The 14,144-nt window shown below is 39.8% G+C and overlaps 1 protein-coding gene across 3 annotated transcripts in view; it reads left to right on the forward strand.

Annotated features, from left to right (window-relative positions):
• PTPRM (protein tyrosine phosphatase receptor type M) overlaps positions 1-14,144 on the forward strand; it is a 790,291-nt gene that overhangs the window by 343,443 nt on the left and 432,704 nt on the right. For all 3 annotated transcript variants that reach the window (XM_049619708.1, XM_049619706.1, XM_049619707.1), the window contains exon 5: positions 2,569-2,684. In XM_049619708.1, coding sequence (XP_049475665.1) covers positions 2,569-2,684 — 116 coding nt within the window. The remainder of the gene's footprint in view (positions 1-2,568; positions 2,685-14,144) is intronic.

Genomic DNA, 14,144 nt, shown 5'->3' on the forward strand with positions numbered 1-14,144 from the left:
TGTGTGTGTGTGTGTGTGTGTGTGTGTGTGTGTGTGTGTGTGTGTGATTAAAGGCTGCAAAGCATAACCTTTTCCGATGAGCTACCTTCGAAAGCCTGTGAAGTAGCTAAAATCTGCTCTACACACACCAGCGAACAGAGGAGTTACTACTTCCATATTTTTCTTCTTTTTTTTGAATGCTTTGTACGTGGTGTAGTTTGATGTCCATGTAGCTAGGGGCAATGTGCTTAGAATTATTTTACAGGCGAAAAACAGTTCAAAAAGTTTCCAGGTGATGACAGATGTACCATAATGGATGTGTTGTGCTGGCTTCAAAGTAGAATATTCCATTTGCTTATATGATTTCTTGACAAGCAAAGAGCTTTCTGGCTTTCAATGTAGTCCTATTAATTTAGTCAGATCTCAAATTCTTAATGATCCCTGTTAATATTGGGAACCGCTAATGTAGGTAAATAGAAAATAATTGTTATAATTTTGTGTAGCAAAGTTTGTTCGTTTGTGTCAGAGGTGAGGTTGGGAGAGAAGAATTCTATAGAAGTTGAAATCGCAAGTAAATAATTTTATTTTATGTTTTTATGTTTTAAAGTTTATTTATTTTGAGAGAAAGAGAGAGAGAAAATAGGGGAGGGGCAGAGAGGAAGGGAGAGAGAACTGCAAACAGGTTCCACGCTGTCAGCGCCGTGCCCGACACGGGGCTCAAACTCATGAACTGTGAGATCGTGACTGAGCCAAAACCGAGAGTTGCACGCTTAACTGACTGAGCCATCCTGGCGCCCCGCACGTAAACAATTTTAAAGAATGTAAATTCAGTTTCACTGAATAATACAAACTCAATTTAAATAATATGAAAGAAGCCAACGTGTCAAAAGTGAGGCAGGGAGGCACTCTCAGTGGAAGAGCATGGGGGACGCAGACACAGGTGGGAGGCTCACAGAGGCAGTGCCATGGTGGGCTGTGCGTGGGCTTTGGAACTGTTTGCGCTCTGGTTCTGACACTCGGTAGGCAAGTACCCATGAGATCTCCCATCTGCAAAATGGAAAAGAATACCTACCTCATGGAACGCTTGTGCATATTCAGTGGGAAATGTTCTGGTCCGTGATGCTCAAAACATGTTACCTTTTTCCATTTGCTAAAAACAAAGTTCTTTCAGCTTTTTGGGAACAGAGACTAGAAGAGAAATTTGTCTTAGGGACTTTTGACAGAGGTCTTTAAGAACCATGGCATCGTGTTATTCTTGGCCAAGGATAATTTAAGGTAGTGAAAAATAGGTCAGAGGACGTTAAATTAATGTATTTGTATTAGAAACAATGACCCATGGTTATACTGCTCTTTTAGAAGTTATTTAGGACATTTTGCATGCTAAGCAGCATGAATGCAGTTTTCGAATTACTGGTGGCCTCCACATTAGTAAAATGGGCTTTTTCCTGTGCGTTATTGATATTAAAATGCATTTCTCTTTGTTCTTGAGTAGTAACCCACTTCCATTCTTAATTTTGTTCTGCACAGGCTAATATTAGTGCTAGTTTATCACGTTTGGGCTCTCAGTAGTGGGGCACGACTCTTTGAATGTGTCTACACATGGCCTAAAGACACATTGACAATGGGGAAAAGCTGGCATAATAAGTTTATTCTGGTTATTGTCCAGAATATTTATCCATCCCTCCCAGAAATACCAGCATCCTGTTCTCTTCCTTTTCTACCCCCTAACCTCCCCCTTCCCAGACCCTTGCTTTTATACTGTCATTGGTGTGATAAGAGACTTTTTCCTAACAAAAATAGAAGATACCATAAAATGCAATTCCTGGCCTGTCATTGCAGTTCCTTAACACATGCGTTGAGTGTGTTGCAGAAATTTGGTCTGGGCTTCTCAGATCAAATAGAATTATCCTTTATTCAGAGGGCTGTCCCCCATGGATACTGTATGAGACTTGACGTTGTTTAGCATTTGGAATCATTCTTTTCTCTTGAATTGGGAATAAGAATCAGCAGAAACTGCCATGCTGTGGCAGTCCCAACCTAATTCCACAGAGTCCGTCTATGGGGATAGTATTTTTGGTAGTTGGGAAGTATTACATAGGGAATACTGCATACCAATTAGTTGTATTAAAATATATATTACGCACAGCTTTGTACTCGGCTTAAAAAGTTTCCTTGACAACATCATTTAACTTCTTACTGTTCTTTTCATGTTGCTAGTATAAATATCTAATATGTTTTTGTTCAAAACATCAACTAGGCTTCAGTGTAATCTTTATTAATACAGATTTGTTATTACAAGAAGACTGCTGAGTTATGATAATTTGCACAGCAGGAACAATAAAATATCCTCTGTCTTCTTGGTTCTATCCCAGAATGCTTGGCTTCTCTGTTCTTTCAGAGCACACCAAAACCTTCCATGGTACCCTTTACAATCATAATGAAATCTCAAAAGCATTCTTATAAGCAAAAGCCGTATGTTTTCAAAGGTAAACAAAATGGGAAGGCCCAAAATTGCAAATAGATTCAAAAAGTCACAGATAAGTTACAAATGTCCTCTTTTAATGCCTTTAATTCTCTCTGTTCATGTAGCCCGAACTCCCCACTTCCTGCGGATTCAGAACGTGGAAGTCAATGCCGGCCAGTTTGCCACCTTCCAGTGCAGTGCCATCGGCCGGACTGTGGCGGGCGACAGGCTCTGGTTGCAGGTATGGTAACTCTCTGTCTCCTCCAGAGGCAGGAGTACACGCCCCCTGGGAAGGGGCCCGGGGGTCCGGGTCAGTGTCACGTTGCTAATAGAAGGTTGATGCCCTGAGTTGTCTCTGTTCCTTTCCTTCTTTATTAATAAGTTATCAGATTACTAAGAATTCTAGATAACCGAACTGTTCTTCGCAGACCTTTAAAAAATTTTTCTGTTTTTTTTCCCTTCGCTTCTGCTTAGCCATCTTGCTTTGAAGATCTGGTTGTCAAAGTACTTTCAGAGCAGGATATTAAAGTACCAGATATAGAGCTCTTCCCTACCCTTCCTCTGGAGAAATACCCAGAGCATCGCTTACATGTGCGAGTGCACACACACGCTTGTAGGCCTTTTTATAATTTGAATTTCCACAAGGGGAAAAGCCTCAGTTTAGAAATTAACAACATATCTTCTACTTTTAAGTATTTAAGTATACGTTTTTAGCGTAGTCATAATTTGTGTGTCTTGTTTTCCAATCCTTCAAATTCTCCTATACGTATTTTGCGTGGCAGATAGTTTCATGGATTTGTCCCGGTCGTGGGAATTCTGAGAGAATGCGTGGGATTAAGTGACTTGTCCCCTCTAACCAGAATGCCACCCGCTTCTTTAGGCTCTGAGTTTGATTCCCTTAACCTGTGGCATTCTCCAATTTCATTCTTGTTTCTTCCTTTTATGCACCGATCTGCAGGATGCTCACTCTTTTCCGGGACTAGTGTTGATTCCCGCCCACCCCTCTTTCCTTATGGATCCTGTAGTTGACTTTGTTTTGGTTTGATTAATTATATACTTATTTTAGTTTGCTGCTGAGCTAACTTCACGATTTAACCCCTTTGTGTATCTGTTCCATTCCATCATGGCTTCCACTTCACGCATGCCGACCTTTCCTCTGTGCGTATGACCTCTCCTCCTCTCTTCCCTCTTCTTCAGTGTCACAGTGACTGTGCCATGTCACATTTGCATGACACTCTATAACTTTGAAATCCCTCTTACCTTTTTGTCATCACAAGTGAAATAGATGGTCGTTTTTATTCCTCCACTTCTGGGGAAAATGGAAGATGGCCAAATGTCCTCTCCCCGTATTCAACAACATGGTGACAACTGGAGAATACGTTCTGGAGGATTCTTCAATAGTCTTGGACCCTCTGCATGATTCCTCACCCTTCTACCTTGATGTCATTGTTTTCTCATCTGCTACTCTCCCTGCGAGAACATCCCTGGCCAGGAAGGAGGAATGTAAGCAGAGGACTGAGATTGCATGCACCAAATTCATCTTTACCATTTTCTTCTCTCTAAAAGTTTGTACTCGCTACTGTAAGAGATGTTGCAGCCCATGAGAACTGTGCTCAACCCTGATCGTCAGTATTTGACTTTGCTTCTTCCTTTATATCCCACTTCCCAGTTCTTTTAGAATCTTGATGTGAGAGACTGAAAATTATTTTTCTTACTTAGCGGTTGTTTGGTATTTAACTCCATCAAGATGGTCTGTGTATGGTAATTGATGAGACAGACATTTTTAATTGGCATTTTCCACAATGCATTAGCTGCCTCCTAAAAATGACACTATCCTGTCATCTTTGATTAATCTCTAGAAATCTTAATTTTTCATGGAAAATAGTTTGGGGCTCCTGATATTTGTGTTAATGTTACTTCAGAGAACACAATATAAAATCTAAGCTCTGGCCTCAACAGAGTCTTAGATATTCCTAAGAATTTACAGGCACGTTGAGGATACAATTTACTTTTATTTGTTTTTGCAAATGTCCTGGGTTTGGGATGCCCTTGGTTCAACTTCAGCATTGCCTTGGGCATTGGGGATCTGTAACTACTTTCTTCTACAGAGTGGGAGACTTTTTAAAAGAGAATCTGTCACATAATAGGGAGAGAGCTAGCTGCTGTTTTGAAAAACAGGTCTAAATGCAGCGTCTGAGCCCTCACTCCATGAGAGTCACAGGGGGAGTTTTTAAAACCTTCCTGATCTACATCAGGATTCTGATTGAATTGGTCTGCGGTAGGGCCCTGCATTTGGGGCTCCCCGGGTGATTCCAGTGTGTGCCCGGGGTTGACCATCACCAGTCTGAAGCAAAGTGCAACACATGTTCCAAATCAGGAAAGAAAAAGCCAAAACCTAATGTATAACTGGGATCTGTATTCAGTCGCCTCGATCTGACTGTCATGTTGAATTTCCCATGTCCCCAGACTCTTGTTTTTGTTCTATTAAATTTGATCATTAGTGTTGATAAATTGTTTTTACAGTCCATCCACTAATGCCTTCCATCATCTGTTACCCAGTCTTTCCTTGCCCTTCTTGGCATCGGTGACCACCTGTTGCCCTGCAGCTTTCCACATGGTCATGCCCTAAAGGGCACGATACACACAGAGGTGTTGTGACTTTGAAATTCTCAGTGAATCTTAGTCTCTCCTGGACATGGCATGCTATTTGGTTTGTGAATCTTCGTGATGTGAGAATAATTTTACTGCTGAATGATTTATTTCCTCTGGTTGCATAGGCATCTTGTAGGGAGGTGTTTACTTTATTAATAACTGAGGAAATAAGACCGGTGTCCTTCACTTGCAAGAATGGTTTCTATTAAACTGTATTTGTGTAGAGTGGCTTCCAGCGGTAAGGAGGATTTACAGCACGTGATGGTTTCACGGAGCCCTCCTGCCCTCCTCTTGCCCATGCCCTGGCCTTTGCCTCGGGTCATTCAGTAGAAGTTGTGGGGAGAAGCAAACCTGGAATCGTGGACCAGGTCTTTCTAGTCTAGAGATAGGAATATGGGCATGTCTTCATTACCCCATTGCTATAACAGTTTCAAAAATGCTTGTCTGCATACAAAGTCACTCACATCCTCAAAGAAATGCTGAGATCCAGGCAGAAAAATGAATGAGAAAAATATTTTTAGCTCTTTTTTCCTGTAATTTGAATCTTCTCAATGGTAAGTCAAAGTTTCGAACTGAATAATACATTTTTCACTGGGGAACATTGATATTTTGGAGTATAATCATTTGTAATAATTTGGTTTACTTGTATTACCACATTTTGAGTTCTACCATAGGCATTTGCATAGAATTTCATCCCTGTATCCCATGGTCTTCGACTTCTTTCATAGATGGGTTTGGGGTACAGGCTTGTGCAGGGTCACCAAAGTAAGTGGCATGGCTGGGGCTAGTACCTCTGTTTCTTTTACCTCACCACTGCTTGATTCCACCAATCCTATGCCATCTTCCCATATCCCAGTGCTAGGTGAATAGGTAATATGTACTTAGCACCCTGTTGGAAGAATTTGGATGTGACTGACCTTGCATGATTAACATCAGGGAGCCACCATGACCTCCCCCCCGCCCAAAATGCATATGTATTACATGTCCATATCGATCCACCTCTATGAAAAATGGCCAGTGGCTTGATTGTTTAAAATACAGATTAAATATGATCACTGTCAGAGCCTTTCACAAAAACACGGTACACATAAATCTGATGGTGACACTAATGAAGAAATGTTTATGATTAACAGATGTGTCCCATCTGCTTACATTTTCTCCCATCTCAACTGTGGGCTACAGGTTATTGTCATCATAGAATTGGGTGTTCTAGAATACAGAATAGCAAAGTAAAGCACAGTTCACAAGCATCAATTAGTATAGAAGCAAAAGACTTCCTACTTTCCAGACAATGAACAGTAGGAAGACCGCATCTACAAAACTTTTTTTTTTTTTTGTAGTTCAAAAGTGATGTGCAGTGCATTTGTTGAAGATGCTTGCTATATGCTATCGGATACAGCAATCTATGCATACAGCAGGGACTGTAACTGTGGGAGATACTCAGATGAAATGTATGTGTAACATCATTCAAGCACCCAAACATGACAGTATTGCCCGTTACTATCAACATTCTGATCACTGCGGAGCCTACAGTTTGAACATACCGTGGAGTATATGTAGATATAGAATACAGAGAAGAGAAAATGGGATTTTATATGTTCTTTTTTTAAGTTTATTTATTTAGAGAGAGAGAGCGAGAGCACGCGTGTACAAGCAGGGGAGGGGCAGAGAAAGAGGGGGACAGAGAATAGCAAGCAGGGTCTGACAGCAGGGAGCCCAACGTGAGCCGTGAGATCATGACCTGAGCTGAAATCAAGAGCTTGCTGCTCAACCAAATGAGCCACCCAGGTGCCCCTAGATGTTCTTCTGTTTTACTTACATGTTATGCTGACAGGCAATTTCTGACATACGTGTTTTTTATGTAGTCCTAAAAAAAACCCTTATGATCGTATGATTGTATTAAGATTACTGTTGTTCTTTCTTAAGTATTTTATTTTAATTGATTTTTCTTTATTTTCTTTATTTATTTTGAGAGAGAAAAGAGAGTGGCATGGGGGAGGGACAGAGAGAGAGAGAGAGAGAGAGAGAGAGAGAGAGAATCCCAAGCACGCTCTGCTCTGTCAGCACGAGCCCAGCATGGGTCTCAGTCTCAGGAACTGTGAGATCATAACCTGAGCCGAAATCAGGGGTCTGATTAACCGACTGAGCCACCCAGGTGCCCCTTAAATATTTAAATTTTTATTTTCCTACGTAATACTGTTTCTCCTGAGATTAGTGTTTATAACCTTTTTAAAATGTTCAATAAATAGATAAAGATGATCACCAAGGCTAATATTGATGGTCACAAATGTGAAGATGGCTTGTGCACCTTCTTTTCTAGGGAACACACACCACCTTGCCCTCTTCCCCTGAATCTCTGTAGTTTGGGCATTTTTGTAATTTTTGTTATTTAATTCATTTTTGATACATTATGGAGGCTCCTCCAAATTCCTTCCCCTTCTTACTCAGTGTCTTCGTTGGTTTGGGCTGTTGTAACAAACTACCACCGGCTGGGTGGTTTAACCAACAAACATTTCTCCCACGTCTAGAGACTAGAAGTCCAAGATTAGGGGACCATCATGGTAAAGTTTCGGTGAGGGCTGGCTCCCTGGTTTACAGACATCCTTCTTACTACATCCTCACATGTGGAGAGAAAGCTCTCAGCATCCCCTTTTCTGGACACCACTTCCATCATGGAGACTTCACTCTGATGACCTCATCCAAACCTAATCACTTCCCCGAGACCCCACCTCGGTAGCATCACATTGGTGATAAGGTTTCAGCCTATGAATTTTGGAGAGACACAAACGTTTGGTCTGTAGCCTTTGGCTCCCACATCAAACTCAGAAGTGGGTGGGAAATGAAAGCAGGTCAGCCTCTAGGACAAATGGCAGAAATCGAGGAGGCAGTGGAGATGTCTTCTTAACAGTAGGTAATATGGCAGCTCTGATCAAGCCAGGAACTGACATGTACACGTTGGGTGAATAGTCCCTGGCAAAGGAAACCTGGAAAATAATAATTTTCTGTCAACAGATCTTAGGGGCCCCTATCCTTTTTCAGGAGCTTACTTTTTAGAATCACAGAATTATGTTAACATCAGAATGTGGAACAGTCTTCAAATTAAATTCCTTATTTTATAAATGAGAAAATGAAAACTCAGAAAAGGTAGGAAACTTTACCACTATCATATATTAGGTATTTATTATGATGTGTATTAAATACAATTTCACTTGCTGGTAAAGGTCAATTATAAACCTAAAAATATTTACAAATTAGTAAGTTTCATCATGTGGACATTTTTCTTCATTGAGTACTTGTCTTTCTAATAATACTGTTTTGTTTTGTTTTGTTTTGTTTTGTTTTAACCAAATATGTTCAGGTTAACTGTGAAAAATATCTGTGTTAACTTTGGGACCATCATAGTGCAACATAATTGAGTTTTACTTTTTTAGCACATAGAACTTAGTGTTTGTTAGAAGTAAGGCACCAGAATAACATTTTTAAATGATTTCATAAAATAACATCTGTTCAGGGGTGCATAGGTGGGTCAGTTGGTTAAGCATCCAACCCTTGATTTTGGCTCAGGTCATGATGTCACAGTTTGTGGGATCAAGCCCTGCGTCAGGCTCTGTGCTGACGATGCGGACCCTGCTTGGGACTCTCTGTCTCCCTCTCTCTGCCCCTTCCACTTCTCCTTCTCTCTCTCTCAAAATAAGTAAACATTTAAAAAAACACAAAAATACAAGTTTTAAAAAAACACACATCTGTTCGTAGAAATATAAAAGGAAATTGGATGGTGTTACTATGATGTACTATATTAAAAACATCGGTTGCAAGGTAGCACCTAGAATTGTACCTATCATGTAACAAATGCTCAGTAGAAACCTGCTCATGGCACTAGGCTTACTGACTGCCTGAACAAATCATGTGTCTCCTCCAGGTGAGTCTAAGAGATCCATTGTCAGACCAGCAAAACAGGCACAAAAAACAGGCGCAAAATCGTTCTTTCTGAGATGCTTGTTATATGGGAATGATTTGTTTCCAAGGGATGGTTTTGAAAAGAGAAGGGACATCTAGAACCTAGTGGTGTCCCTTTTGCTGATTTTTCAGAGTATGCTTCAATTATCATGCAGCGTTAGAGTAATTTTGGAAACAAATGTGGTTAATATATCATCTTTCCTAAACCTTCATTTCTTATACGTTTCCCCTAGGTGTTTTTTTATTCTGTTGTAAAATTTTGTTTTCTGATTCACCCCTTAGGAAAAAAAATCCTTGTCCCAAGACCTTAGTTAAAGGTAATAGAAATATACCTCTCAAGGATAATGTGTTTGAGCCCTCACTATGACAATAGAGCTGTGTCATAGAAATTGATGGATGAACCCACCGCCCTCTTTTCTTTCTTTGTTTCCTTCTTTTTTCTTTTTTTGGTGTGGAATGTAATTCAATGTGAGCTCTAAATTTGGGAAGACTGAATTTCTAAAAATAATGTTCACTTAGGATTAAAACTTTTTTAGTTATTGGCCTAGAGATTTTTTTTTCTTTTGAGAGTTTGATACATAATTCCACTTAACTGGGTATGAGTTACCCAATTGTGAAAATAGTATTTTTCACCAGCTTAATAAATTTGTCACATTTTGCTCAGCTAGATTGTTAGACCTTTGGGTTTTGTTTGTTTGTTTTTGTTATTTTGTTTTGAGAGAAAAGAGAAAATCTAGATTTTTGTAACTTAAAATGGTTTTCAAGAGGATACGTGCTCTGACCTACTACAGAATTTGATTTGATAATGAATAAATTATAAACCATATTACTAGAATTCATATTACTGACTTCAACAGATGTGTTTGATTTTTTTTAATGTTTATTTTTGAGAGAGAGACAGAGAGAGAGCAAGCAGGGGAGAGGCAGAGAGAGAGGGAGACACAGAATCCGAAGCAGACTACAGGCTCTGAGCTGTCAGCACAGAGCCTGACACAGGGATTGAACTCACAGACTGCAAGATCATGACCTGAGCCAAAGTCAGACACTTAACTGCATGAGCCACCCAGAGCCCCTCAATGGATGTGTTTGAAATAAAGGAATTACAACTCCATTTACTGAGTGAGCATTGCTGTGTGCAAGTACTCTGCTAGGCTATGTACATGTACTTTTTTTCTCTGAACTGTTCCCTGGGAGCGTTCTCTTATATGCTCATAGAAGAAGAAACAGGCTTGGGAAGTTTTAGTAATTTTTCCAGTAGCACATTGGTAGTAACAAGAGCTAGGATTTGAAACAGACCATCTAATTCCAGAATGTACGTCTTTAACTATAATGTCTCTTGCATAGTACAAAGACCCAAACATTTCCTTGTGGATTCATAAACATCATGTGGTAATTCAAGTGATGGCTTTTATCAGAATTTACAATTAAAATTGCATTCACGTGTGTGGATGTTACCTTCGCTTTTGTGTTAGGGAATGTGTATGTTTGGTCAGCCTTTCTTGGTGGCTTTTAGTTTCCTTTATAAATTGTGAGGGAAAAAATCAGAACTGTGGATCAGACCAATTTTGCTGTTATATATAAAAGCCATAAAATGATTTGAAAAGAAGTAAAATTATGGTTCCCTTGGCAAGCTTAACTTGGCTATTTTATACCATATATATTAAAGCATAAATTTCACATCACTTACCATCATAGAAAATAACAGGAATGCACAAAGATGACTATCTTCAGTTGCTATAGGAACCATTTGCTCCTTAAAACTTTGAGTGGTTGAAATTATATCCATTATTGTTTTAGTCAGTTGAAATCCATATATGTGTGTGTGTGTGTGTGTGTGTGTGTGTGTGTGTGTGTGTGTATAGTACAATACGGAACATTCAGCCTGAGACCACCAAAAACCTTCAAAGCATATGCCCTATGTTTTAATTTAGTGTGATTTGGGATTAGCTGAATTTAAAGGTAAAGGCTTATTTTACATTAAAACAGTATGACTTACCTAGAGCGATTCCAGCAGGCATTAATTAATACATTTTATTTTGTGATATTACCCAACTCAATGAAAAGAGATGTAAACTGCTGTTGCCTCGAGAAGGATGCCCCAGAAAAAGCTGGAGTAGCAGTTGGAGAGCTTTGTCTTCCACTGCAATCCAAAGGTCTCCGGGCCAGGATGGGAAGTTGTGCTTTGAAAACTGCAGGTCAGGATGGTTCAGTTTGGAGGGCAGAAGAGAAAGGCATCAGCTGGTCCCCTTCCTTAAGGATTGCTTACTTTGGACTCAAGAGCCATAAATCCCATGAAAGCAATTTTCTGTTGCTTTTCTCATATTCATCAAACGGGTCATTTGTTTCTCTTGCTTCTAAGAATCCACAGCTCTGTCATGAGAAGAGAAGACAGGAATGGCTGTGCTCCGGAATTTCTGTGATTGAGGGCTGCGAATACTAATGTCCTGCCTTTCTATCTCGTTTTTACTGATCCAGGCCTTGGACTGAGGGTCCTGGAGAGTTGGGACACTATTAGGATCTCTAGTTTTTTCCTATTCTGTCTCTTTTGGAAGGAGTGGGAAACATGGAAATGTTTTACGTAGGAGGTTTATACATCTGCCTTAGGTGGCCTTCTGGAAAGTCCTAGAAGATTCCAGTCTTGTAATCTGGAATCACGTACAGAGGAAAGAAAGAGAGAAGTTTACTTAACTCCTTCCTTGAGATGGAAAGAAAATTTGGCAACTTTGGGTGGGCTTTGATTTTAAAAACTTCTTTCGGACTATAGAAGCGAAACAGAACAGAGCATGCTGCATTTAGTCTAGTTGTGACTCAGTGTGAGACAAGACCACGACATCTCTGACCAGCACAGTGGCAGCCAGGCAGTTCCTACAGAGGGTGAACTTTGAAATCGTAGCGCGGATTGTTACTCTCTTCTGTCTCTCTCCTACTTATAAAACTGCCATCCTTCCTTCCCTTCATTCAAAAGAAAAGAGATTGGCTATTGTTCAAGCGTAATAAAATTGTTTGTCTCTGTTATAAGAAGTGGTGTCCACTAAACACAAAGGACAAGTGACTAATTAATGGAGTTTCTGTTTATTCTTAAGATTTGGAAACCCATGATTACTTTCCCTCAAGAAATGTATATTACACACTTTCCATGTGCTGGGCATATGCTCATTAGTTATGCACATAGGCCAGCCTGACCTGGGTTATGGCTCCCCTTTGTCAAAGTGCATTTTCTCTTCTACTGTTGGTGGTACCTTGATCATATAAATGGCTTGATGCATTTGCAGGAGGTGGATGGCATCTAGACAAAATAGTTCTACAGCACTGGAATATTTATAAGCCGGCAGCAAAATCATCTGTTTTCCTGGGGAAATAATCACGGTTAAAATAGTCGTTCAGAAATACAGAAATGAGAGATTATTTTCTAATTGCTTCTTTGAAGAAAAGTTTATTTTTACTTTTATTGTAGATATTGTGAATATGTATAGAGGTAGAGAGATAATGTAGCAAACTTAATACACTCCCCGTCCAGCTTCACCACGTAACAATAGGTGGCCAATTGCTGACTTTCTGTTTCCACCTGCTCCCCTTCTGATTGTTTTGAAGCAATCCCAGTCATTGTATCATTTAACTTGTAAATGTTTCTCTAAAACAGGGGCTGGCAAACATTTTCTGTAAAGGGCCAGATAGCAAATTTTGCCAGCCAGCCAGCCAGCCAGTCTTTGGTACAGCTGCTCAGCTCTGCTCTTGTAGCAGGAAGGCAACCACAGACAACACGTCCATGAACGAGGGTGGCTGTTTTCAGTGCAGCTCTCTGTACAGACATTGGAATTTGCATTTCATGTGATTTTCGTTGTCAGAAAATATTATTCTTGCTTTTGTGTTTTTAATCATTAAAAAACGTACAAACCACTCTTAGCTTTTAAGCTGTACAAAACAGGTAACAGGCTGGATTTAGCCTCAGACCCCTGCTCTGAAAGATAAGAGCCCTTAAAATAATAATGATAGACACCGAGTGTGCCCTGGAAAAACAGCCAGTGTTCAGATTTCCTTGACTGTCTTATAACCTTATTTCTTTTAGCAATCTGTTTGCATTGTGATAGCAGTATAGTTGACACTTTGCAACGGCACGATGAGTCTCTTAAGTCCATTTTCTCTTTAGGTTCTCCATCCATTTCCCTGTTTGTGGTGGTAGTGGTTGTTGCTGAAACTGTGTTTGTCCTATACAGTTTCCCATATTTTGGGTTTTGCTTGCTGCCCTCTGGGAGTGACAGCTAATGTGTTCTTCAGTTGTGTTGCTTGCAAATTAGGTCCCTTTTTATGATGTTATCAGCCAATGATGACCATTTCTACATTCATTAGTTCATCAAGGGTTGCAGACTGGTTCTGTGATATCCTCCCTTCTTGGTTCAGTAGCTAGAACACTTCTAAAAAGAAAAGCTCTCCCATATCAAATATTTGGTTACCTTACTATGTAAATGATAAAGGGAAGATGGTATAAACGCTTGATATTTTGTCTTTTTCCAGCAAGCTTTCAAAAATAATGATGCAGTTCACTGGCATCACCAAAAAGTGACCAAGGGGGTTATTAGTAATACTGTCACTGTCACCAATATCATGGTCATTGTCATCACCACTATTGTCGTCACTGTCATTGTCCTGAACTTATGGATTTAAACATATTCGATGTGTTCTGATCTATCTTATGTATTATCTTTATTGTTGCTCAAAGAAGTAGGGCTTACTCAGGGTAGGTGACCCCTGTTGTGGGCCATGTCAGATGGCTTTCTTACTTTCTGACAATATATTTCAGGCCTACATTTTACATTTTCCACCTCAATGACCTAGAATTAGCTATTTCTCCAGGGATCCTTGGTTCTTGTTTACTGGGAACTGATCATTAGAAATTACAATCTGAGCATAAGAAGTACTCATTATCACACTCTTTTGTTTCTGGATCTTCGCATTGGGCTCAGCTTGGGTATATACATATGCACACATACATACACTTAAGAACATGTCCTGAGATCATATTGACAATTTCAATTGAAATTCCAAACCATGAGGCTTTTAGCCTCCTTTATCTTGCATCTTTAGCTTCTTTCAG

The sequence above is a fragment of the Panthera uncia genome (genome assembly GCF_023721935.1).
Source record: "Panthera uncia isolate 11264 chromosome D3 unlocalized genomic scaffold, Puncia_PCG_1.0 HiC_scaffold_8, whole genome shotgun sequence".
NCBI lineage: Eukaryota > Metazoa > Chordata > Mammalia > Carnivora > Felidae > Panthera > Panthera uncia.